At 46.0% G+C, this 24,391-nt stretch overlaps 2 protein-coding genes across 7 annotated transcripts in view; one reads left to right on the top strand and one right to left on the bottom strand.

The window, feature by feature from the left end:
* SLC36A1 (solute carrier family 36 member 1) overlaps positions 1 to 24,391 on the bottom strand; it is a 210,481-nt gene that overhangs the window by 46,385 nt on the left and 139,705 nt on the right. For 2 of the 5 annotated variants that reach the window (XR_010112134.1, XM_034960831.3), the window contains one exon: positions 806 to 8,535. The exons of the other annotated variants lie outside the window; for them this stretch is intronic. Coding sequence is in view for 1 of the 2 variants with exons in the window: in XM_034960831.3 (XP_034816722.1) it covers positions 8,466 to 8,535 (70 nt within the window). In the remaining variant the exon portion in view is untranslated. Of the gene's footprint in view, positions 1 to 805; positions 8,536 to 24,391 lie in introns of those variants that run through there. 5 annotated transcript variants of the gene reach the window in all.
* FAT2 (FAT atypical cadherin 2) overlaps positions 19,585 to 24,391 on the top strand; it is an 87,374-nt gene continuing 82,567 nt past the window's right edge. The window contains exon 1 of one of the 2 annotated variants that reach the window (XM_003828989.6): positions 19,585 to 19,751. The gene's annotated coding sequence lies outside the window, so the exon portion shown is untranslated. The remainder of the gene's footprint in view (positions 19,752 to 24,391) is intronic. The other variant, XM_055112807.2, reaches the window with a different exon arrangement.

The following is a 24,391-nucleotide window of genomic DNA, read 5'->3' as shown; positions in this document are numbered from 1 at the left end:
CATGTCCAACACCATAGCCACTGACCACCCATGGCCACTGAGCATTTGAAATGTGGCTAGTATGACTAAGGAACTGAATTCTGAATTTCACTTAATTTTAACTAATCTAAATTTAAATTTAAAAACTCGGTTCACTTTTAAGTATGCTTGACATAACTTGGGAAGGTGAAACTACTTTTTCAACTATAAATTTCATGAAATCTAAATACAAGTCAAATATCACCAACAAAAATTTAGCATTTGAGGCAAGATATGCTAGAAGTATCTGAAAACATAGTGGATACTAAAGACATTGCAAGAAAAAAATGAACGAAAAATATCTTACAAAAATGTTTAAATATTGATTACATGTTGAAATCATAACATTGTGAACATATTGGTTAAATAGAAATATATTACCAAAATGAATTTCACCTATTTCTTTTTGCTTTTTAAATGTGGCTCCTGGAAATGGAAACTCATGTATGCAGCTCACATGCTTTTTCTATTGGACAGTGCTGCGTTAGGCAATTAAACAAGCAATTACAATGTAAACTCATAAAATTGTGGTGAGCATTAAATGAGATACTGCCAGTAAAATGCTTAGTTCAGGGCAAGCACTTTGTCAATATTAGCTACAGCTAAGCATCAGACACTGGACTGTACCCCAACTTACTCCTTTCCCTGTCTCGGAGCCAAGCTCTAGTTCCCATTGCTGAGGGTGACTTCTTTCCTAGGAGTCTCCTGGGTCTTTCATGTAAATAGGGTCTTTCTCATCCCATCACACTGTCCTTTGGACACTCTGACGTGTGTCTATTACAGTGTGGGCCCAGGTGGGCCCCTCAAAGCCCCACTTGAAACCATCTCTGCCTTCCACCTTCCTCCTTCTCAGCAGTGCACCTTTCTGCCCCACCTCAAAATCTGACCCATTCACCAGGATGTTCTAATTCACTTTTGGATTTCACAGATTGATACTATTCCCCACAGTGGGGAGGGGGCAATACAGCATTGCTTTTGCTTCTTTTTTCTTTGCCAAGCAGGGTCTTTAAAAAAAAAAAAACTCATTATCATCTTCTATCACTTTATTTTATGAGAAGAAACACTTTTAAAAATGAGACACTTGTTTTTTTGCAGAATTTGACAAACTAATTAAAAATTTACATGAAAATACAAAGGACTCAGAAAAGCCAAAACAATCTTGAAAGAGCAGGACAAAATTGGAGAATGTGTACTTCCCGACTTTAAAACTTACTGCAAAGCTACGGTAATCTAGACAGTGTGATACTGACATAAGGATAGGCATATGGGTCACTGGGATACAATTGAGAGTTCAGAAATAAACCCTTATATTTATGGTCAATTGATTTTGACAAGGATGCCAAGACAATTCAATGGGGGAAAATAGTCTTCTTAATAAACAGAGCTGGGACAATTGTATATGCAGCTATGAAGGAATGAATTTGGACCCCTATATCACTCCATTCACAAAAATTAGCTAAAAAATAGGTCATAGACCTAAATTAGTTATAAACTCTTACAAGAAAATATAGGGGTAAATCTTTGCAACCTTGAGCTAGGCAATACTCTTGTTATCTCGCCTAGGCTGGACTGCACTGGTGCAATCTTGGTTCACTGCAACCTCTGCCTCCCGGGTTCAAGGGATTCTCCCACCTCAGCCTCCAGAGTAGCTGAGATAATAGGAGTGTGCTACAACCCCTGGCTAATGTTGTATTTTTGGTAGAGATGGGGTTTCACCATGTTGGCCAGGCTGGTCTCAAACTGCTGACCTTAAGTGGTCCGCCCACCTCGGCCTCCCAAAGTGCTGGGATTACAGGCATAAGCCACCATGCCTGGTCAGTGATTTCTTAACATATGATATCTAAAGCATAAGGAATAAAAGAAATGGACAAATTGGGCATCACCAAAATGAAAAGCTTTTGTATTTCAAATGACACCATCAAGCAAGTGAAAGGAACAACCTGCAGAATGGGAGAAAATATCTGCCAATTGTATATCTGATAAGGGACTTGTATCCAGAATATATAAAGGACTCTTAAAACTCAACAATATACAGACAACATACTTAAGAAAATAGGCAAATGATTTAAACATGTATTTCTGCAAATATTACAAATGACTAATAAATACATGAAAAAATACTCAACATCCTTAGTCATTAGAGAAATACAAAGGGAGACATCACCTCACACCCACAAGAATGGCTATGATAAAAAGGACAGATAATAACAAGTGTTGACAAGGACAGAGAGAAATTGGAACTCTCATATGCTGCTGGTGGGAACATAAAATGGTACAGCCACTTGGGAAACAGTTTGGCAGTTCTTCAAAAGTTTAAAGATAGAGTTATGATATGACCCAGCCATTCTACTCCTGCATATCTACCCAAGACAAATAAAAACATAGATCCACAAAAAAAGAAAAACTGACACACAAATGTTATTAACCGCGTTATTCCTAATAGCTAAAAAGTAGCAAAAACCCAAATGTCCATCATCTGATGAATGCATAAACAAAATGGGATATACCCACACCATGACATTTTATTTAGCCATTAAAAAAGGAATGAAGAGGCTGAGCATGGTGCTTCAGGCCTGTAATCCCAGCACTTTGGGAGGCTGAGGTTGGTGGATCACTTGAGGTCAGGAGTTCAAGACCAGCTTGGGCAACATGGTAAAACCTCGTCTCTACTAAAAATACAAAATTATCCAGGCATGGTGGCATGTGCCTGTAGTCCCAGTACTTGGGAGGCTGAGGCAGGAGAATTGCTTGAACCCAGGAGGCAAAGGTTGTAGTGAGCCAAGATTGCGCCATTGTACTCCAGCCTGGGCAACAAGAGCGAAACTTAAAAAAAAAAAAAAAAAAAGGAATGAAGTACTGATACATATGACAACAGAGATGAATCTCAAAAACATTGAGCTCAGTGAAAGAAGCCAGTCACAAAAGAACAGATGTAGTATGATTCCATTTATGTGAAGTGTCCAGAATAGGCAAATCTATAGAGATAGAAAGTAGATTAGTAGTTGCCTAGGGCTGGAAGTGAGGAATGAGGACTGGGGAGTGGCTGATAATGGGTATGAGGTTTCTTTTTGGGGTGGGAAAATGTCCTAAAATTAGATTACAGAGATAGTTGCATGTCTCTGTAGGGAAAGTGAAAACCATTGACTAGCATACTTTAAATGGATAGATTTTATGGTGTGTAAATTATATCTCAATAAAGCTGTTAAACATAAAAGTGGGCCCTAGGACAGACAGTAGATTGGTTAAGAATGCAGGGCTCTGATGTCCCAAGGTCTTCAATGAGTCCCAGCCCTGCCACTTTTTTTTCTCTTCTTCTTTCCCTGAGAGACAGATTCAAGTTGCCCCGAATATATGCTCCATTTTTGTTTGTTTGTTTTGTTCTTGAGAAAAGGTCTCACTATGTTGCCCTGTCTGGCCTCAAACTCCTGGGCTCAAGAAATCCTCCTGCCTCAGCCACCATGTCCAGCTTGCCATGTTCAGCTGGGGCTGGAAGATCTTTAGGGATCATCTACTCCAGTCTTTCCCCAACACATTGTAGGACTACGTAGAATCAGTCTTCACATGAAATTAAAATACTAATAATCATATCATAATAATAGCTAATGATTGTTGAGCCTTTACCGTGAGCCAAGTACTATGCTCAGCATCTCGTGTGCATTGCGTCCTTCAATAACTCTCAAGGCACTCAAGGTCACAGTGTTAGTAAGCAGCAGGGCCCTCAAGAGACTGTCAGTGTCATATAAAACATCAGTACTCTTAATCAAAGAATGGTTAAAAGTGAAGATTTGGAGCTTGACTGCAAGCGTTTGCACCTAGTTCTGACTCTAGACAAGTTATTTAACTGCTTAGAGCCTTGGTTTCCTCATTTTTAAAGTGGAGCTACAGGCTGGGTGCAGTTCCTCATACCTGTAATCCCAGCGCTGTGGGAGGCCGAGGTGGGAGGATCACTTGAGCCCAGGTGTTCAAGACCAGCCTGGGAAACTTAGCAAGATCCCATCTCAAAAAACAAAAAATAAATAAAGTGGAGTCACAAGTACTATGTAGAATTATTGCATTAAGCTGTGTTATTGCATGTAATTCACCCAACAACGTGTGAGGGCTCAGTGTTTATTTTCATTATCACTCTATGTATTACCTCCTTGTGAGGAAGCCCAGAGCATGAAACAGATTCAGGTAGGGTCCTTCTGGTTGAAAAGAGTTGGGGCCCCAGTTCTATCTGTCCTGTCTATCTTCTGCTGCCCCTTCCTTCAAGGCACCATCAACAACAAACAAACAAACGAACAAACGGACACCCTTCTTTGGGACTCTAGGGCTTCTTGAAACATAGTTTGAAATCACTGTTCTTAGCCCATTCTCCCTCATTCATTGAAGAGAGGGAAATATACTGCTTAAGGTCACACAGTCAGTCAGAGGCAGAGACAGGACTAGAACTCTTGCTCCCTGAGTCCTGACTCGGTTGTTTCTGCCACAGTTGGGGTCCCCAGGTCTCCCTGCTGCCTCACAGGAGATTGTGCTGCTGCCAGAACTCCCAGATTCTGCTCCCTCCCTTCTCCCAGTCTCAGGGATAATCCTTTAATGAATTAAGTGGAGCAATTATGGGGGGTTATGGGGAGGCTTTGGTACTTTGTGGTAACCAACTGGTATCTTGCAGAGTCTCATTTACTGTCAGTTGTGTACTTAGGGATAAACCCCCTTACTTTCCAAATCTTCACCAGAATTTCCTCCCACCACTCTCCCCTTCAAGTTAGCAGTCCCTACCAGGCAAAGGGGATAAAGTGTGAACATGAACTTTCTCTTTTTGCCTCCTCTCCAGAGCCTCCATTAGTATAGCGGATGGACACAAAACAAGCAAAAACCAAGGCAAAACCCAAAAAGATAAATATTGTCAAGCTATCTACCAGTTTGCAAATCTCTTTGCCCCAGGGTGGAGTAAGAGGTTGGGTCTTGGAGGTAGCACAGAACAAGGCTCTCCTGTCTGGAATGTTTCCTTGCTGATCTTCAAGGCTGGCTCCTTATCCCTCCAGGTCCCCTCCAGGGTCACCTGTTTGGAGTGGCCTTCCCTGACCACCACACTAGACCTGCCTCCAAGCCTCTCTAGCCCTTTCTCTGCATTAATTTCTTTAGAGCATATAGCTCTCTAAAATCATCTGATTGATGTATTTGCTGATGTGTTCGTTTTTCATCTTCCTCTTGGCCCCCTCCCCAGCAGAAGCTCTGGTAGTGAGAAGCATGTCTGTCTTGCTCATGACTCAATGACCAGCACCAGAGCAGTGCTTGGCATTGGGTAGGGGCTAGGTAATATTTGTTGAACAAGTGAGTGATGGAAGGAATGAGAAGGTAAACTGCAAAGAAATGGGAATTGGGAAAGGAATCTAGTTCCAGATCTGTCACTAACTTGCAGTGTGACCTTGGGCAAGTTTCTCACCCTCTCTGGTTAACCCCATTTTCTTTTCTTCAATTACAAGATTAAAGGCTTAGAGTTAGCATCTCTTTCAGCTGTGTGCTCAGATCTCATTAGAGTTAGCATCTCTTTCAGCTGTGTGCTCAGATCGCCTTAGAGTTAGCATCTCTTTCAGCTGTGTGCTCAGATCTCATTAGAAATAGTTATCTCTTTCAGCTGTGTGCTCAGAGCTCCTTAAGATGATTTTCACATTGAAATATAACTCTCTCTTTTAGATATTTGCCTTACCCATTAAGCTATATGTTCCTTGGGGGTAGAGACTATGTCCTACACCCCAGCCTAGCCTAGCACAGTGCTGGACACACAGGGAAGCTAAGGGTATGTTGGAGGAGTGAGTGAATGGATGAATCAAAGACTCTCTGGAGTTTCTTCCGAGTCTAGTGATTTAGGGTCCTAAGGTGCCTGAAAGCAGGGACATTAAAAGAGGAAGCAGGTGTTCAAGTGTTTGCCTCCTTTGGCATTTACACTTGGACACTAAATCAGAATCTTTCATCTGACTTCCATACCCATTTCCAGAGTTCAGGCTCTTCTTGCCACCCCTGCCTCCCACTCCCAATCTCCAAGGCAGAGAACACTCTGCCACACCACAGGTGACACCATGGAGGCAGTGGTGCACAGGTGGCCTGTGACACAATGTCATTAAAGAGCAAAAGATAGGGCAAATTATTATATTATCCAAACAGCAAAGTGCATAAAGGCAACATAACAACAATCCTGTGGAATAAGGGATGGGGGGAACTAGAGCGGAGGTCAGCACATCTTTTCTTTAATGAGCCAGATGTCAAATATTTCAGGCTTGACTCTCTCAGTTGAGACTCCTCTGTGGCCATAGACAATAAATAAATCCATATCCAAATGTGTGCCAATAGAGCCTCATTTATGGATACCGAAATGTAAATTTCATATCATTTTCACGTATCCCAAAATATTATACTTGTTTTGACTTTTTTTCAACCATGGAGAAATGTAAATCCTTTCTTAGCTCACGGTTCTGTACAAAACGGGTGGCTGGCTGGATTTGGCCACAGGGGCACAGTTTGCTGACCTCTGAGGTAGAAGGGAAAGAATAGCGTTGAGGGGGTCCTAACTGGGAGGCTTTCTGGAGGAGGGACAGAGATCAGGGAGGAATTTGGCTAGGGGAGCAGGGAAGGTTTGAGTCAGATGTGAGCTAGTGGGCTCACACACTCACCCACTAACAGGGGTCGGGCAGGTCAAGGGGGTGAGTGAGGCAGGCTGGGTGGGGATCTGAATGCCTGGGTTCCATCTAAAGTCAGCAGCATCTGAGTCCAGCCCTTTGCTGCCAAGATGCCCATTTTATGGATTATCCAACATTTCAAAAGAAGCCCAGATTTTTGTGTGAAAACTCTCAAATTTAAAATGTTGGCAATGAATAATTTTTTTTTCAATTAAAAAAATAGAGTGAGTCAAATAGAATAGGAGGTCGATTATGGTTCATGGACCATTAGTTTGTGACTCTCAGCTTTAGGTGTTTGTGGAGATCGTTCAAATTTAAGTGACAGGAAAGCTTCTCAAACTAGGAAGTATGCCTCCCCAGGGAGGTGAGGATTGAGGAGAAGGGATATGGGGACTGAAATTCACTGGAGAAGCAAGACCTGTAGTCCAGGAGAGTCCATTTTACTTGAACATTTAAGAGGAAATTATTGTTAAGGTGAGCACAACCGTGTTTGAATGAATTTTACAGTTCATTCAAACACGATTGTGCTTGCTTTAACAATAATTTCTTCTTTTTAAAAAACTTTGGTATGATATACAGTAGAGCACACTATTTTTTTTTTTTTTTTTTTTTTGAGATAGGGTCTTGCTCTGTCACCCAGGGTGGAGTGCAGTGGCGCGATCTTGGCTCACTGCAAACCTCCATCCTCCAGGCTCAAGCGATGCTCCCTCCTCGGCCTCTTGAATAGCTGGGACCACAGGCATACACCACCATGCCCAGCTAATTTTTTGTATTTTTAGTAGAGGCAGGGTCTCACTATGTTGCCCAGGCTCATCTCAAACTCCTGAGCTCAAGTGATCTGCCCACCTCGACCTCCCAAATTGCTGGGATTACAGGCATGACACTGCACCCGGCCAAGCTTCCTAATCTTAATAGCACAGTTGAATGAATTTTGACATACATTTCCATTCATGTCCCCTTCCAATTGATATACATCTCTACCTTTCAAGGTAACCACTATTCTTTCTGCTGTCACCTGAATCAGTTTTATCTGTTCTTGAACTTCACATTCATGGAATTATACAGCATATGCTATTTTGAGTCTGGCATCCTTTTCTCAAGATTTTATCTGAGATTCCTCCATATCATCATGTATAGCAGTAGCTTGCTGTTTTTCATGGTTCTGTAGTATTGCTCAATTTACCTACTCTACTGTTAAAGGACATTTGGGTTGTGTCCAGTTGTTGGATTTTATGAATAGCAATGCTATGAACATTCCTATGCATGTCTTTTTGTGGACATAGGCACTTTTCCCTTGGCTATCTCCTCAAGAGTGGACTTGCTGGCTGTATGGCTTATGTGCATGTCAAAGGAAATGCTGTGGCTGCTGTCTGTGGTTTTAGGCTCCACTCCCAGTCCCCAGAAAACCAAGCCCACTCTCTTTTGCAATTAAGTGCCCTTAGTGGGAAGTTTGGGGCACACTGATGTAAGGACAAGGGTAAGGAATGAAGATCCAGAAGACAGAGATCAATATATGCTACTGTTGTTAGTACTGTTTTGTAGATAAACACACTGAGGTTCAGAGAAGGAAGCTGATTTGTTCAAATCAAGTAACTATTGAGAAGAGACCCTGGATTTAATCCAGATTCATCCAACTCCAGAGTCATGTTATTAGCTACTCTACACTAAAGCCTCAGGGTGTGGGCACCTGTATTTCACCTGTCTGGCATCCATTCTGCTCCTTCTGCTAACAGTCGCCAGTCATCCTTTGGGGAGGCACCAGCTGCCACCTCATGCAGTCTCAGTGGGCTGTCACTTCAGGTACCTTCTAAGTTGGATCAGGACCAGCACTATGGTGGGGCAAGTATGGTGCCCAAAGCACCTGTGGAGCAAAATATAAAAGGGCACTCATTTTCAGGGTCAGCAAATGCCTGGTCAGCCTCACTCTCCTCACAGCCCTGCAAGGGACCCAGGCTTAGCCAGCCTAACCCCTCTTTCACAAATATGGATCTTGAGAGGACCAACTCCAGTGCATCTTTCTGGTGGTGATGGGTGATCACCTGAGCAGACTGCACATGTATTGTTCCTGGTTCTTTCCTAACTGTGAGCCCTGTGCTATCTCTTATTCTCCATGTCACCCATGGCTCTTCATTAAATCTCCCTTTTGCTTAAGTTGGGTGGGGTCGGTTTTGGTGGCTTTTAGAGAACCTAACAGAGTATGTGCTTTGGAGCATGTTGTCATGTTTCTAAGCACTCTTCCCTTGGGTATATCCTCAAGAGTGGACTTGTGGGCTGTATGGCTTATGGCTTTACATATGTATGGAGTGGGCTTGGGCTCCTGGGGGCTGGGAGCATTGTTTCCATCTGGGAAATGGGGATTCTATGCTTGGGACTTCAGCTGGAAAACACAGCAAGCTCCTAGGAAGGGATCCTCAGCTCCACAATGGCATCAACTGGGGAGTTTTAACAATCTGATGCCCAGGCTTGTATCTTATCCCAATTAATTCAGAATCTCTGGGGGTGGGCCCAGGTATCAGTAATTTCTAAAGCTCCACAGATGATTCCAATGAGCACCAAGGGATGAGAACAACTGCTCTGAACTACCGGGGGATTTCTGTGGGTAATTAGCAGCTCGACTTCACCGACACAGCCCACACCTTCGTGCCTGGGACTTCAGCATAGGCATTAAGTGGCCTCCATCTGGGCAGCAGCCAGATGGGAGGAGGAACAAGAACCACTTATCTCCATTAGGCCTCCCTTATCCCCAGGTTCTGCGAGGATCCCCACAGAAGCCTGGTGAAAGCTGGAGGGCTTAGCTCAAAATCCTCAGGCAATTTGAGTGGCTTGTGTCTGGGAGCTGCTGAGGAGTCTGAAATCTTAGGGCCAAGGGCTATGGAGAGGTCATTGAAGTTATTTTCTTGCCCCTGGGCAAGAGGCACTGACAGGGGCCTTGCAATAGTGAGATGGAGAGCTGGGTTCAAATCTCAACCTTGCCAGATGCCAACCAGTAAATGTGGGCAAGCAACATCAGCTGCAAAACAAACAGATGTTTATGGAACAATCACTGTGTGCAAAGCACCAAGCCAGATAGCCTCAATCTGGGCACATCAAAGTACTCTGATTTAGAGGACTAAGGTAGAACCCCAGAATTTGCCTTTGTCAGTAGGCATCTGTCTTAGTCTGTTCCTGCTCCTATGACAAAATACCTGAGACTGGGTAATTTATAAAGAACAGAAATTGTTTCTCACAGTTATGGAGACTGGGAAGTCTAAGATGAAGGTGCCAGGCAAGTTCAGGGTCTGGCAAGGTCTCTGCTTCTGAGATGACAACTTGTTGTTGCATCCTCTGGAGAGGATGAATGCTGTGTCCTCACATAGCAGAAAAGATGGAAGGGCAAAAGGGTCTAGCTATTTCCCTACAGCCCTTTCACAAGGGTACTAATCCCATTCATGAGGGTGGAATCTTCTTGGCCTAATCAACTCCTAAAGGCCCCATCTCTTAGTACAGTTGCATGGAGGATTAAGTTTCAACAAGAATTTCAGAGAGGACACAAACATTTAAATGATAGCAGCATCCAAGTGATTCCGATATAGATGGGCTCTAGATCTGAACCCTGAAGCTGGTTTATCAAAGTGATTCTAAAGAAGGAAGCCAGCGTTGAGCATCACAGCAGAAGGTGTGGTATCAGGGAGGAACGGCGTGATTTAAATGGCAAGATAAAGTGAGTAAGCCAGATGCTGACTTCAAGCAGCCCCAAAATATTAGGCCCTCAGCTTTCTCAACTGTTATTTGGTGGAGTAGGACCTACTGTTGTGTAATATAAATTCCAGCTCCTACATCCTATTCCTCTAAAAGTCACACTTCATATTACCAGCTCTGAATTCCTTGCATTGTCCTGTTGATGTGTATCTAGGACTGAGATGTTGTTTAAATGTGTTTATAACCACTGTCCTCTGACAATGGCATACAGCTTTGTGCAGAACTCCCTACCATCTGCTATTTCAGGCAATTCTCATAATTTCCTGGGGTGGCAGGCTGGACTGGTTATCTCTTTTTCAGCACAAAATCCATATTATCACATGGCCAGTAAGAGTCAGTAAGCAGAAGGGCCAAATTCAGACTTGGATATCTGGCCCAAAACTGGATAAACCTGGACCAAGATTATCTGTCTCTTTGCTTGCCCATCAATTTGTTCATCATCCATCCATCCATCCATCCGTCCATCCATCCTTGTGCCCACGAATCTGCACATCTGCTTATATCTGTCATCTATTTAATACATTCATCTATTTCTGTGTATTCATTTATTATGACTTGGTCTCTATAAAAATCTGCCTATTCAATTTGGCAAACGTTTACCCAGAGCCTGCCATGTGCCATGCACTCTCTCTACTTGTACCTCCTGGCCCCACGCTCCATCTAGCTCATCTTTCCTGACTACTCCAGCCCCCACTGAATGCTTTCTCCTCTGGCCTTTTTTCAGGACCCTTAGTCTATGTGACTATGGTCTCTGCTCTCTCCTGGGCCACGTTCTTCTTTGATTGATTGTGAGTGGACCCTTTGTCCTTCCTTGACTGCCATGATCTGGCTCCATTCCTGCCCTATGTCAGACTCCAGGGAAATATTCACTGGGTGGATGACTGGACCCCCAACTAGACTGTTTGCAACTCAAGGACAAGGACAGTATCTTTTCAAGTTTCATTCCTTTTTCAGTTCCCAGTCTAGGGCTACACACAATGGCAAGCATTTTGCTCACAATAGAGGGCTTAAATTCACAGTCCTTAGGAGTTGGAAGGAACTTTACAACTTTTATTCTTTCAACAAATCTTGCATACATATGTTTGCTAGATGCTCTTGCTAGGCACAGAGATTAGTGAAAACAACATTTTACAGAGGAAGGTGGGAAACCCAGAAAAGGACAGCCTGATGACAGTGAGGAGAACATCACCTCTCTGCACCCAGATAGTTCCTAAGTCCTCACAGAGCCAGATGGTGTGTGCCTGAAGATCCCCAGAGAGGAGGTATTGGGAAATCACAGCTGCCTCACCAAGTCAAACCAGTCAGGCCCCATCAAGAGCCACAGGAAGCCAGTTTCCGGGTGGCAGAGAGAGCCTGAGTCAGCTCTCACCTGCATGGATCACATCAGGGTGAGCAGGGGCTGGCAAGGGATGGAAGGAGTGGCCCTGAGAGTGCTAAAAGAAGGTAAGTGGAGGTGCCCCAGCTGGATCTTGGGGAACCACACCCTTGACAGGGGATATCTGAGCCATGAAGTCCATGTCCAAGTGCCGAGGATACTCCAATCAGGCCAGGCTTTCCCCCACTCTTGGGAAATAGCTTGCTGATTTTGCCCTCCGTATGTTAAAAGCAGAGACTCCAAAGATGTCAGTTTATCAAGCACAGCAGTTCTTAAACTTGAATGAGCCCCAGAATAACCTGGGAAGCTCAAAGCATGGGTAGATCTCTGTGTACTCCATGATAGAGACCTTAAGACACACTGTTGAGTAAAATAAAAAGTTGCAAAATGACACATAAGATGTTATTCAGCAACCCCCTTGCCACAACCAACCCATTTCTGTATATTTCCCCCTGGTATACTTATATATGAATGTAAATATTTAGAAAGATTACATACCAAAATGATTATATTGGCTGTCTTTAGAAAGGGTATTGGTAGTGATGGCAGAGAGGGCTTTAGCCTTAAATGTAATGTTTCATTATTTTTATTAGGAAAAGGTATCATGTATTATTTGTGTAAATAAATTTTTTTAAAGTTCAGATTTCTTCAAAAATTTTCACCTATTTTGTCTGGTTGGAGGTCCAAGAATCTGCATCATAGAAAAGTTTCTGGGTGCTTCTTTGGAGTGCTTCTGTGGAGATGACCACTTTAAGAAAAGCTGGTCTAGTCCAACCTCTTATCATAAAAAAGAGCAATTTGAGGGTCAGAGAAGCTAAGGAATTTGCCCAAGACCACATAGTGTAGTAGTGAATAAGATGGAGTTTGATCCTAGGATATTTTACTCCAAGATGGTGTGTTCTCTTGCATACAATGACAAGAAAGAAAGCTCACTAGGAGAGGTGGGTGATGGATGTCCACAACCAGAGTGTGAGGGGTCTAGGGCTCTGTGCACCGCTGAGTTAGTCCAGTTAGCAGTTTCTGGCTGGGGGAACAGGGATAATGACGGGGCAAGAAGGGAGAAGAAGGGGAAGGCAAACACTGCTCATCTTCTCAACTTTTCTTTGAGCTGCTCTGTTCCCAGACCTCCTCCCGAGGCTCCTTCCTGTTTCCAGCAGGGGCAGTGGCTCAGAGAGAACCACACAGCCTCTACCCTGACAGCCTTGTTGCTGGGTGACCTGGGGCAATCTCCTTCCCTCTCTTAACCTCAGCTTCCTCATCCATACAGTGGATTGAATCAGTCTCCCAAAACTGGTTCGGCCTCCTCTTGGAGGCTCAATTAAAAATACAACATATTTCAAAATAACATGTTGTACACCATAAATGTATACTTTTTGTCAATTAAAAAAGTAAAACTCAGAATCCTGGGCCCCTTCATAATGCGCGTGGGGCCTGGAATGTGCATTTTTCAACAACTCCATGTCTCCCACCTCCACGGATGTTTCCTACAAACTCTGAAGTTAGAGAACCACAGGGCTACTGAGTCTCTTTTCCCTGAGCAATTCTCCCTGCACTGTGGGCCTTGGGTGGGACTGAGGCCTGGCCTGTGAGGAGAGTTTGGAGTGGCCCAGTAATCCCCACTCCCCAGGAGACCCCTGCCTCTCTTCTTGCTATCTCTGTCTAGGTTGGGGCTCCGCAGGGTCTCTCCCCTCAGGGCCAGCCTCTTCCTAGCCTGGGCAGAATGTCTGGAATGTGGCTGCCCAGGGAGACAGGGCCAGTACAGCTGTCAGAGCTGCCTCAGGAATTCAGGCAGCAGAGAGCAGACTCCCGCCCATGAAGGCCCCTGCTCTACTGGCCTTGAGGTGACCTGTGGAAGCCAAGCCCCTGAGTGGGCAAGGGAGGGCTGTAGGGCTCTGAACAGGCTGGGAAGTCTTGCTAGGCCTCAGTTTCTTCACATAAAATCATGTCCTACTCCTCTACACAGGTGGTATTTTGGCACCTCCAAAGCAATTTTGCATCTATAAATCCTCTGCTCCATCACATTTCATCAGCATGTGCAAAGAGCTATGGGAAATCTACAGATAAATTAGACACCAAATGGATCCAGGAAGCTTCCACTTGGCCCTAGGCACAGTGCTTAGTGTATTACCACCAATTCATCACCTTATGTAATCCTCATGATAACCTATGCAAGATAAGAACTGTTATCATCTCTATTTGGCAGATGAGGAAACTCCTCAGAGAGTTTTAATTACTTATCCAAGGCCACACAGCTGCAGAGCTGGGTTTGAATCCAGATCTGCCCAACTTCAAGTTCAAACTTTACCCTGTGCTCCACTTCCCTGACAAGCGCAGCAAGGGAATGAGGGCTACGCAGGAATATCTTGTCCTGATTTCACTGTGAGGCCTGAACAGAGCAATCTGTGCTCCACGATGGCAGGAAACCTCTAGTAGTTCATAGAGATGGTCCTGAGCAGACGATCTTATGATGAACCTGGTAGGTGTGAGTAGAATGACAGTCTAGGCAGAGAGACCGCATAGGCATTAGAGGGTGATAGGCTGTAGCTGGCGACCCACAGACTAGCTGATTTGCAGAACTAGCTACATAATTTGCAGGGCTCAATGCAGAATGAAAATGTGAGGAACCTTATTCAACAGTGATTGGGATTTGCAAGACAGAGACAGCAGAGTAGAATCAAGTGTGGGTCTCTCTACAAGTGCAAGTGGCATGTCCATGAATCCAAATCCTGTGATTTGGTTGGACTATAGCCTAACAGTGGTAGCTAAGAACATATATCTTGAAGCCAGATAGACTTAGTTCAAATCCTAGCTCTACCATTTAAAGGTACGATAACCTTAGACAAGTCACTTAAATCTCTCGGACTCTGAGTTCCATCCTCTGCAAAATGAGAATGATAATAATAATAATATTATTATTTTCAATGGCAAAAACCTCAATTACTTTTGCACCAACCTAAGGCCTCATAGGGAAGATCAATTTCAGGATTAAATGAGATGATGCTCAGCCTAGTACATAATAAATTAGAACAAATATTGTCATTATTACTGCAAATATTGTTGTTGTTATTATTACTATGCAATGGGGAAAAATGGGAGATGATGCTGGAAATACAGTTCGTGGTTATGAAGAAAGGGACAAGGAAGGGGTACTGGTTCCCTGGGCCATGGCCACATCAGAGCTGCAAGTCTCAGGGCAGGTAAGGGTGGGGATAACATCAGAGGTTCTATTTCAAGTCTTCAGAGTGGCGTCCCACTGGGGAGACCTAACCAAGGCCATTGAACCAGCCAGCCCAGCTCCAGTGCACTCACCCTGGAGCCCCACCCACCAGCAGCAGCCTGAGCCAGGCCGACTGAGGACTGGGCTGGCAGCAGATGAGCTCATGCCCACAGACCTGGCCAACAAGGCCGGACGCTTCTACTGGTAGGAGCCTGTCAGAACTGCCGGCTGGGGGTCAGGATGAGCTGGAGAGCCCGGTGGTGCCCAGATGCCTATGGCCAGCAGGTCTGCTGAGTGTTTGATTACATTCCCGGGCACCCCAGGCAATGCCAGGGCTGGCTGTTCCCACTCCTGCTGAGTTCCGTCTGTCAGCCACAGAGCTGCCATCCCAAGCCTGGCCCCCACGGCCCACCTACCTTCCACCTTCTGCTCCTCCTTTTCGGCAGCAGCCCTGGCTGCAGAGCCAGGTGGCCTCATCCCCCGATGACTTCATCCTCCTTAAAGGCATCATGTCCCTTTGACAGTCGGGCCTCTAGAGGCTTTTCTGCCCACAGACCAGGCTTCAGGGTCTCTGCTTTGTTCCTGTCTCCCGGTTCCATTCTCATCCTGCTCTGTGACCTTCCCCAAGGAGAATGCAGTGTAAAGGGGCCTCAACCTGGAAGAACAGTTTGCACTTCATAGTCACTGAACGTGTCGCAATGTAACCAGTCCATCAGCCAACTGTCCCCAGTGGGCTGAATCCTCTCTTGAGACTGGTCTTCTAAGGTGGACGACACTCACTTGGCACCTGCCCTGTGTATGCGACGCACGCGGTGCAGTCATGCAGCAGTTCCCTCAACTAGGGTGACCAGCCATTCTGGTTTTCTTGGGACTGTCACAGTTATTGAAAGTTCTGCATCCTGGGAAACCCCTCAAGTCCCAGGCCAACTGGGACAGTTGGTCAGCCAACCCTGTACATGCATCCATGACATGCCTCCTCTGATGATTTGTGTTTGGTTTTCACTGAACAAATCTGAGCCTTTAGCCTGCCCCAGAAGGAGTCAAGGGGGTTCAATCTCAAAAATTAAAATAATGCTGTCTATGCTTCCAGACTTTATGGGCACCCTGAAATCTGCTGCCTGGTCAGAGTGTCCTCTGCTCCGTCCCCTCATTTACATCATTGCTCATTAGGTGAGTGTGGCTGTATTGGTCTAGAAAGAAAAGTCCAGGAGGGAGGGAGAAAGAGCTCACCCAGTTCACAGGGAAGAAGACAGCTTTCCCCAGGCAAATAGGGGAAATGGACATGACTCTTCTAGTTCTTTCTTTAGAAGCCTACGGCGGCACCCCTGTAAAAACTTTAGAACTCTAGAATGTTAGAGGTGGATGTTAAAGATCAGAGTTCAACACCTCCGTTATTGAAAGAGGGACGCTGAGGTCCAGGAAGGGGCTTCAGAATCAGTTATGAATACTGATGCCTGGGTCCTACCCACAGGAAGTCTGATGTAATTGGTTTGGGTCTGGGGCCTGGGCTTCCCAGGTGATGCCAAAGTGCAGCCTTGATTGAGAACCACTGAGTTAGATATAGACCCATCCCTGAGGAACTTCCAATAGAGTAGGGAGGGAGCTAAAGTGAAGAGAGGCACACGCAAGGCCAGGGTCACACAGGGGTTGTGAGGAGAGGGGAGACCCAGGCAGTGCACAAAATGCTGGGTTAAGGGCTTCAGACAGACCGGGGCTTGGATCTTAGCTTAGTCTAGACCAGTGACCTTGGCCAAGTAATTAAAGCTTTTCTGAGCTTCAATTTCTTCATCTGAAACATAGAGAATGATAATAGCACCTAATCCATTGTGCTGGTATTCAGAGAAATTAGATAATTCATGCAGAGTGCTGACATAAAGATGAGCTGTTATTATTTTATTATTATTATTTGAGACGGAGTCTTGCTCTGTCACCAGGCTAGAGTGCAGTGGCGTGATCTTGGCTCACTGTAACCTCCACCTCCTGGGTTCAAGCGATTCTCCTGCTTCAGCCTCCTGAGTAGCTGGGATTACAGGCACACGGCACCACACCCAGCTAATTTTCTGTGCTTTTAGTAGAGACAGGATTTCACCATGTTGGCCAGGATGGTCTCGACCTCCTGACCTCGTGATCCACCCGCCTCGGCCTCTCAAAGTGCTGGGATTACAGGTGTGAGCCACTGTGCCCAGCCTATTATTATTATTATTACTTCTGGGTCAGGTCAGCGGCTTGGTCAGGATGTGCTCACAAAGGGGAGTGGAATATGAGCTATACCAACACAGAGAGGTACAATTTCAGCAGGAAGAGAGAGAATTTTAGCTATCAGGGAACGAGAGGTTTCTGAGCATGTTTGGAGGGCACTAGGAGTCAATTTCCCTGGTGCATGGGAGACTGGAGGCTTGAAGACCCACCAGAAAGGTCCTGGGGCCAGCAGGGAGAAGGACCAGGAGTGGGTCAGGAGAGTGGTAAGGGAGCTGGGGAGAAGAGGATGGATGCCAGCAGCCTTATGAGGCTCTGAAATCCATCCTGATACCCATCTCCCCCTCCTGCAATAGGCTGCAGACAGTCCCTGCGCTGGACAGGCTGGAGCCCAGCCTTGGCCCCAGCGAGGGCCCCCGAGGGAAGACAGTCGCCTGCCACTCTGCACGTGACTAATCAAAGGGCCCATGGGGCTGCCCCGCCACCCTTCCTCTGGTTAATGCCTAATCGGACCAAACTTGGAGGCTTGAGTGGCAATCAGCCAAGTGGATAATTGCTCAGGTTAGCCTTGATCACAGGCTCCCTGGGAGTCGATCACAGTGGCTCCCCTCACGCTGCAATTCCCTGGGCCTCTCATCTGGGGTGGAGGCAGCTTGTAGGAGGGAAGCCTCAGAGAATCCTACTGGTGGGGAATCCCTCTGGACATCTTGAGCAACACACCATAGCAGCCTGCTTGATGCCTGTGGTCATCCTGGATGCTGGTGACAGGTCCCTGAAGGCACAACTCACAGTGGCTGCAGCAGCTGCATAAACATCTCACTGAGAGCCAGGAAACAGCAAAAAGCCTCATTGCTCCTGTATAAGCAACAAGACCAGAACCTTCATGGTTTCACTAATCCATAGGGTCCAGGCTAAACTTCTAGACACCTAAGTCCTAGCCATAGAACCAGGCCTCAGTTTTGTCACATGGCAGGGGAAACAGATCTGTTCTGAGTGGTCCCAGCACAGTTGTGACCCCATTTAACAAATGCGGAGACAGAGACTTGACAAATTTAAGTCATTTGCCTTGGGACACGTAGCTAATAATAATAAAAGCATTAACAATGGTATGAATAATTCTTATTAACCAGGTGGAAGAGTTGCTGCTCAGCTGAACATCAGCTAGAATTGCTAAGAGTTCAAACTGATTGCTGGGAGAGGTGATAAGCTCCTTGTAATTAGAGGTATGCAAGCAAAGACTCACTTATTTTCCAGGAATGTTGCAGAGGGGCTTCAAGACCTGGGGGGAGGGAGGGGATTGGACAGAATGGTTGCAGAGTTGCTTTCAGTTTTGTGGGGCAGGAGCTATTTCATTTACCTCTGTGTCCCCAGGGCCTAGTACGGTGTCTGGGAAAAGGTAGACATGGGCCTCACCTGTGCATGAACATACAAAACAAGCAAACAAATGTGTTCTATAACTAAAAACATGGCAGCAAGGGAGAGGAGTGCTAATTCTTGTCTAACTCTTCTTCCTTTCCCTTAAAACACTGGTTCTCAACACAGGGTGCGTAGTGGAATTATATGGGGAGCCAGAACAGAGAGGCACCTCATAAAACGCATCAAAGCCAAGGCGTCCTGCACCCCAGTGAGCCATCACTCACCGTGCTTTGTGATGCACACATAATCTGTCTCATGAATCTGTACAACCTTATGAAGCAGGTATTCCTGTTACCTCCATTTTATAGATGGGGGAGCCCAAACTTAGAGAGGTTAAGTCAGGTGTGGGGAAGTCACGGCTGAAAACAATAAGAATAAGAATTACCTTTTATGGGGGACTTTCTCAGCTAAGTCCTGACTGGTTTCTTAGCAACCTTTATCTCATTTAATTCTCATAACAACCTTATGAGGTAGGAGCTATTATTATCCCCATCTTTTCAAAAAAGGAAACTGAGGCTCAGACTAAGTAACTCACCCAAGCTTACTGAACTTGTAGGTGGCAGTGCCAGGGTTTCGAATCAGATCTATCCGTCTCCAAAGCCCTGGGGAAGGGGGTGCTGTGGTTGTCAGTCTCAGATCTGAAGCATGGAGGAGTGGAGAGAACACTGTTCTGACAGCCAAGTGACCTTTTCTAGTTCCCTTGTGGTCTCTGTGTGACTGTGTGACCTGGGGCAACACTACCTGTCCAGGGCCTCAGTTTATCCCTCGGTGAAACCAAGAAGGGAGGTGGAGATGGGCCTGATTTCTCAGCTCCTTTCATTTTCCATGACTTGATTCCCCACCGTGAGTTCTGGGCCACAAACCAGTTGGCTTCCTCCCTCCCTCTCTGTGAGACAGAGAGCTGGCAGGAGGGGATGATCCGCCTCAATTCTCCCACCTCCTTTTTCCTCCTCCTCCTCCTGGGCTGGGACACACCTACTCCAACTTTCTCAGCAGCCTCTCCGGCTGCGGGCTGCGCGCCTTCCTGCTTCGAGTCTCTGCACCTCCCTCCGGAGCCTGTCAGCCTGGCCCTCGTGAGAGGGGCGCCAGCCCAGCAGCCTGCTCTGGGGCACCCTCCCCTACCTGAAGGGCACAGGTAAGAATTGCTGGAGGATGGGAAGATGCGGGAGGGGGGCAGCAAAGTTAATCCATTCTTGAGTCTGGTTCCAAAGCAGGCTGGAGTTGGGGGCTCCTGGAAGGTAGAGAAGGAACCAGGAGATGGCTGGAACAGGCACAGAGAGGGAAGACAGGGACATCTGGGCCTGGATCATCTAGGTACACTGAAAGAAGCCAGTGAGGTAGCCAGTCCGCGGCTGGGGATCAGGGCCCAGCAATGAGCAAGGCTGAGACTGTGATCTTGTGGAGGAGGAAGGTCACATTTGCACACGTGGAAAGTTGGATTCTTGTCCTGCAAGAATCAAATCCCCCACTTGGGCTTTCTGGAGATGAGCCTTTAAGAGGACATGGAGGAGATTTCCTCTGTAGTTTTTAGGGGGAAGTGCCAGGGCCAGGAATTGAGAGTTGCTGGCTTCTTGTGTGTGTCCAGGTGGGCATAGGAACCTTATCACAGACAAAGCTACCTGGCGGCTAAGGGAGAGTCAGATAGTCTGGTCAGCCCTGGTTCTCCTGTAGCTGCTGAGATTAGGACCTCAGCTTCCCTGACTGTAGAATGGGGGCATGCATAGTCTCTAAGGGCTGTGAAAGACCATGAGTCTGAGTGGCACCAAGACAGCACTGGAGTTGTTGGGGTGGGAACAGCCCTGTTCCCCTGTCTTGGGGAAAGCAGAAATCTGATGCATATCTCTGGAGGCAGGAGAGCCAGAGTGGAACGCTGAGCAGAGCCACTGGGCTAGAGTTCAGTTCTCAGAGCGGGTGCAGTGCCATTTGCCCCAGCATGGGGAGCAGTGAGGCAGTGCAGAAGTTTGCCAAGGGCTCAGAAATGCTGCCTCTGTGCCCAGCCTCAATCTGGAGCTGGTGCCTGGACTCAGGGGAGAGGAGGAGGTGAAGAAGCAGGCTGGGAAGTAGGTGCTTCTAGTCCTTCAGCCCTGCTTCACAGGTGGGAGCAGAGACCGGACAGGTGAACATGCCTTGCTACTAAGAGTTATTACAGCTGATGCTCGTTGAATGCTTCCTGTGCTCTGGGGACTATGCTGAGCACGCATGGTCTTTTGAAATTTTTGAGGTTTCAAATCCAGGCAGTGTGGCAGAGTGGGAAGAGAATTTCATTAATCATGTCTCTGTGACTCACAGACTGTGTGGCCTAGGACGGTTTCTTACCTCTCTGGGCCTATGTCTGAACATATAAAATAAAGGCAGTTGGATGTTTGTTAAGATCCTCTCCTCCCTTTATTTATTTATTAAATATTTATTTATTTTGAGACAGGGTCTCTCTCTGTCACCCAGGCTGGAATGCAGTGGCATTATCATGGCTTACTGCAGCTTCCACCTCCTAGGCCCAAGCAATCCTCCCACATCAGCCTCCTGGGTAGCTAGGACCACAGACAAACACCACCACACCTGGCTAATTAAAAAAAATGTTTTTTTGTAGAGATGGGGTCTCACTATGTTGCCCAGGTTGGTCTTGAACTCTTGGGCTCAAGCAATTTTTCCACCTTGGCCCCCTAAAGTGCTGGGGTTACAGGCATGAGCCACCACACCTGGCCAAGATCCCTTCTGAATCCATTCTGTTGGGTACACAGAGCAGGAGTGATTGTCTCCATCTTGCTGATGAAGAACCTTGAGAGGCTCAAGGTTCCATGTCCCTGTAAGAGGCAAACTAGGGTCTTCCCCCAGGGCTCTCGATAGAGTACATGTTAGACTTCTGGCAGGAAGATACTGAATCCATGATGTCAGCTAGCCTGATGCTCAGCTTCCTGCATACTCTAACCTAAGTGCGACTGAACTCACCTTGGCCTGTAAGTTCTCCTTCCAGATGCTTTATGACAGGCTGTGTGGCACTGGCCTGGTGCTGGCCAGTTAAGGCCAGGTGGGAGAGGCTGTCAGGCAGGCATTAAGTTTTAGAGACAGCCTGTGTGTGTCTGGGGGGAGATGGAGTTGGTACGGTTGGGGACATGCCTGTACCCCCTGGATAAACCCTGTCTTTTGGATTCATTTTGAGTGGGGAAGGACATGACCTCTAAAAGCCTCCTATGATCCCTGAGCCCCTAGAATGCAAACTGAGGTAGCTCAGAGCCTCAATACTAGTATTTATAGGACTAATAGTACTAACACTCACATTTATGATGGAGGTTTATAGACAGGTTTACAAAGTAAGGTGTGGGTCCAACTCCCGGATATTATTAGCCATGTGACCTGGGCCTCAACTTTTCTAAAAACCTCAGGCTCCTCATTTGAAAGATGGGGATCATCATAGTTCTTTCTTCAGAGAATTGATGTGAGAAATGAGGGGTGCATGGAAGGTAATGCAAGAAATGTGTAGGGCCTTATTTATTATGTTCACAGTCATCAAATAATTGATTCTTCTCTCTTCCTCCTGGAGTGGGTATCATCTCACAGCACCTTGAAGTGTTCCTTCCTAAGACTGGTCACAATTATAATTATTAATTATTTGTGTAACTTATTTTATATTGGCTCTCCTACTAAGATAAGCCATGGGTCTGTCTTGCTCACTGCCCTGGCGCCTGGGTCCAGCACAGCGCCTGGCACAGAAAAGAAGCTCATTGCCTATCTGCTGAATGAATGAATGAATCTTCATTTTGAATTCATAGATGAGAATTGCTGCTTACTGGAGGACTAAGTATTAGCCCCAACCCATTCATAGATACAGTCCAGTGGAAGGGCCCTTAGAGATCACTGAGTCAGACAGTTGGTAACGGTGAGGCCTCACCAGGGAAGTCTGGTAACTTGACTAAGGTCACACAGCAGTGGGGAAAACCAGACCACTACGCAGAACTTGGACTTGCCTCTGTTTCACTTGCCTAGCCCAGTTCAGGAGATGTTCCTGTTTTTTATGTAAGTGGCAGATCAGTCTTGAAGGCCAGTTGGCTCCCACATCCTCCAGAGGCAATGTGGGATCAGCAACGAGGTTGATATCTGGATTGTAAGCTGCCCTCCCGGGGACAAAAACATCATCAATCAGACTCCTCTCTCTCAACATGCACCAACACACACATACACACACACACACACATACACACACACCACTCCATCACTATTGCCAGTGAGTCAACAGATAGCTGTAACTGTACAACTCGAAGAACCCTTGGGAATTCTCTGAAGTCTCCCTTGAAGAATCATTGCTCCCAGTTTACAGATGTCACATAGCCAGTTTGCCTGGGTCGGCATGCACTCAACAGTGAGCTATTTGCGAGAATTCGCAATGACTTAGACCCTGTATGTGCAGGTCACCAGGTTAGGCCCTTTTACAAACTCCTTCTCTTCTACTCTGCACAACTGCCCACATCACCCTCTACTGCTTCTTGTTGTTGTCATTGTTCTCAGTGTGGAGACCATGAATAGAGACTCAGAAAGGTTAAGCTAATCCCTGTAAGTCACACGGTTCTGTTATCTTAATAGACACTTAATGAGCAGTTATAATGTGTCAGGCCCCCAAAGACTCACAGTTGATAGAGGCAGACCCATAAATGGGTGGTTTAATATCTTGGGGTAGGTGGTAAAACACAGGCAAACCCAGGCTGGCATGGAGACCCAGAGGAGGAGTGACAGTAGCTGGGTTATAGATTCAATGAAGCTCTTGGAGGAGTTGGCACTGAACATCAGTTTTAAAGGCTGAATGAGAGTTAAATAAGGAAAGAAAAGTGGGAAAGGCATTTAACAGAGGGAAAATAACACATGCAAAGGCCCCGCAGTTAAAGAAAACAGCAGATGCATGCAGGAACCTATAAATTGGGTGGGGAACATCTGGAGACATGGTCTGAGAGATAGGTTGGGGCCAGATCATTGAAGGCCCCAGCCTACCTCTTTTTTGTATGTGTCAGGCCAAGGAGCATGGCATTTTCAAAAAAATGTCACATATATATAATGTACTATTGAAGGAAAATTATAGACACACACAGAAGTAAACAGAATGGTGCAAAGAAGCCCTATCACTCAGCTTCAACAATTATGTTGGGTTTTTTTGTTTTTTTTTTTTGTTTTTTGTTTTTTTGAGACGGAGCCTCATTCTGTTGCCCAGGTTGGAGAGCAGTGACATGATCTTGGCTTACTGCAACCTCCACCTCCTGGGCTCAAGTGATTCTCATGCCTCAGCCTCCTATGTAGCTGGGACTACAGGCGTGTGACATCACACCCAGCTAATTTTTGTATTTGTAGTAGAGGAAGGGTTTCACCATGTTGCCCCAGGCTGGTCTTGAACTCCTGACCTCAAGTGATCTGCCTGCCTCAACCTCCCAAAGTGCTGGGATTACAAGCGTGGGCCACTGCGCCCAGCCTGAGCCACTGTGCCTGGTCAACAATTATATTTCCTCTATACTTCTACCAACTCTTCCCCTATCAGATTATCTTGAAGCAAAAATCCCAGATATATGATTGCACCTGAAAATATTTCCATATATCTCTTTAAAACAGAAAGAATTCAGAAAGTATTTTCAGGAGCATGGCTTTTATTTTATAAACATTGGAGGACTGTTAAAGGAGTTTAAGTTAGAGTGCTTTGGCTAGGTAGACCTACCTGCCCGTGAGGTAGAACACCAATTTAAGGAAAGGAGTCAGATTAGAAGGCTAAGATATCCTGTTTTCTCCCCCTTGGCCGACCAC

Source organism: Pan paniscus, chromosome 4 (genome assembly GCF_029289425.2).
Source record: "Pan paniscus chromosome 4, NHGRI_mPanPan1-v2.0_pri, whole genome shotgun sequence".
Classification (NCBI taxonomy): domain Eukaryota; kingdom Metazoa; phylum Chordata; class Mammalia; order Primates; family Hominidae; genus Pan; species Pan paniscus.
The sequence above is the reverse complement of the archived record's forward strand: the minus strand, read 5'-3'. Positions and strand labels throughout refer to the sequence as shown.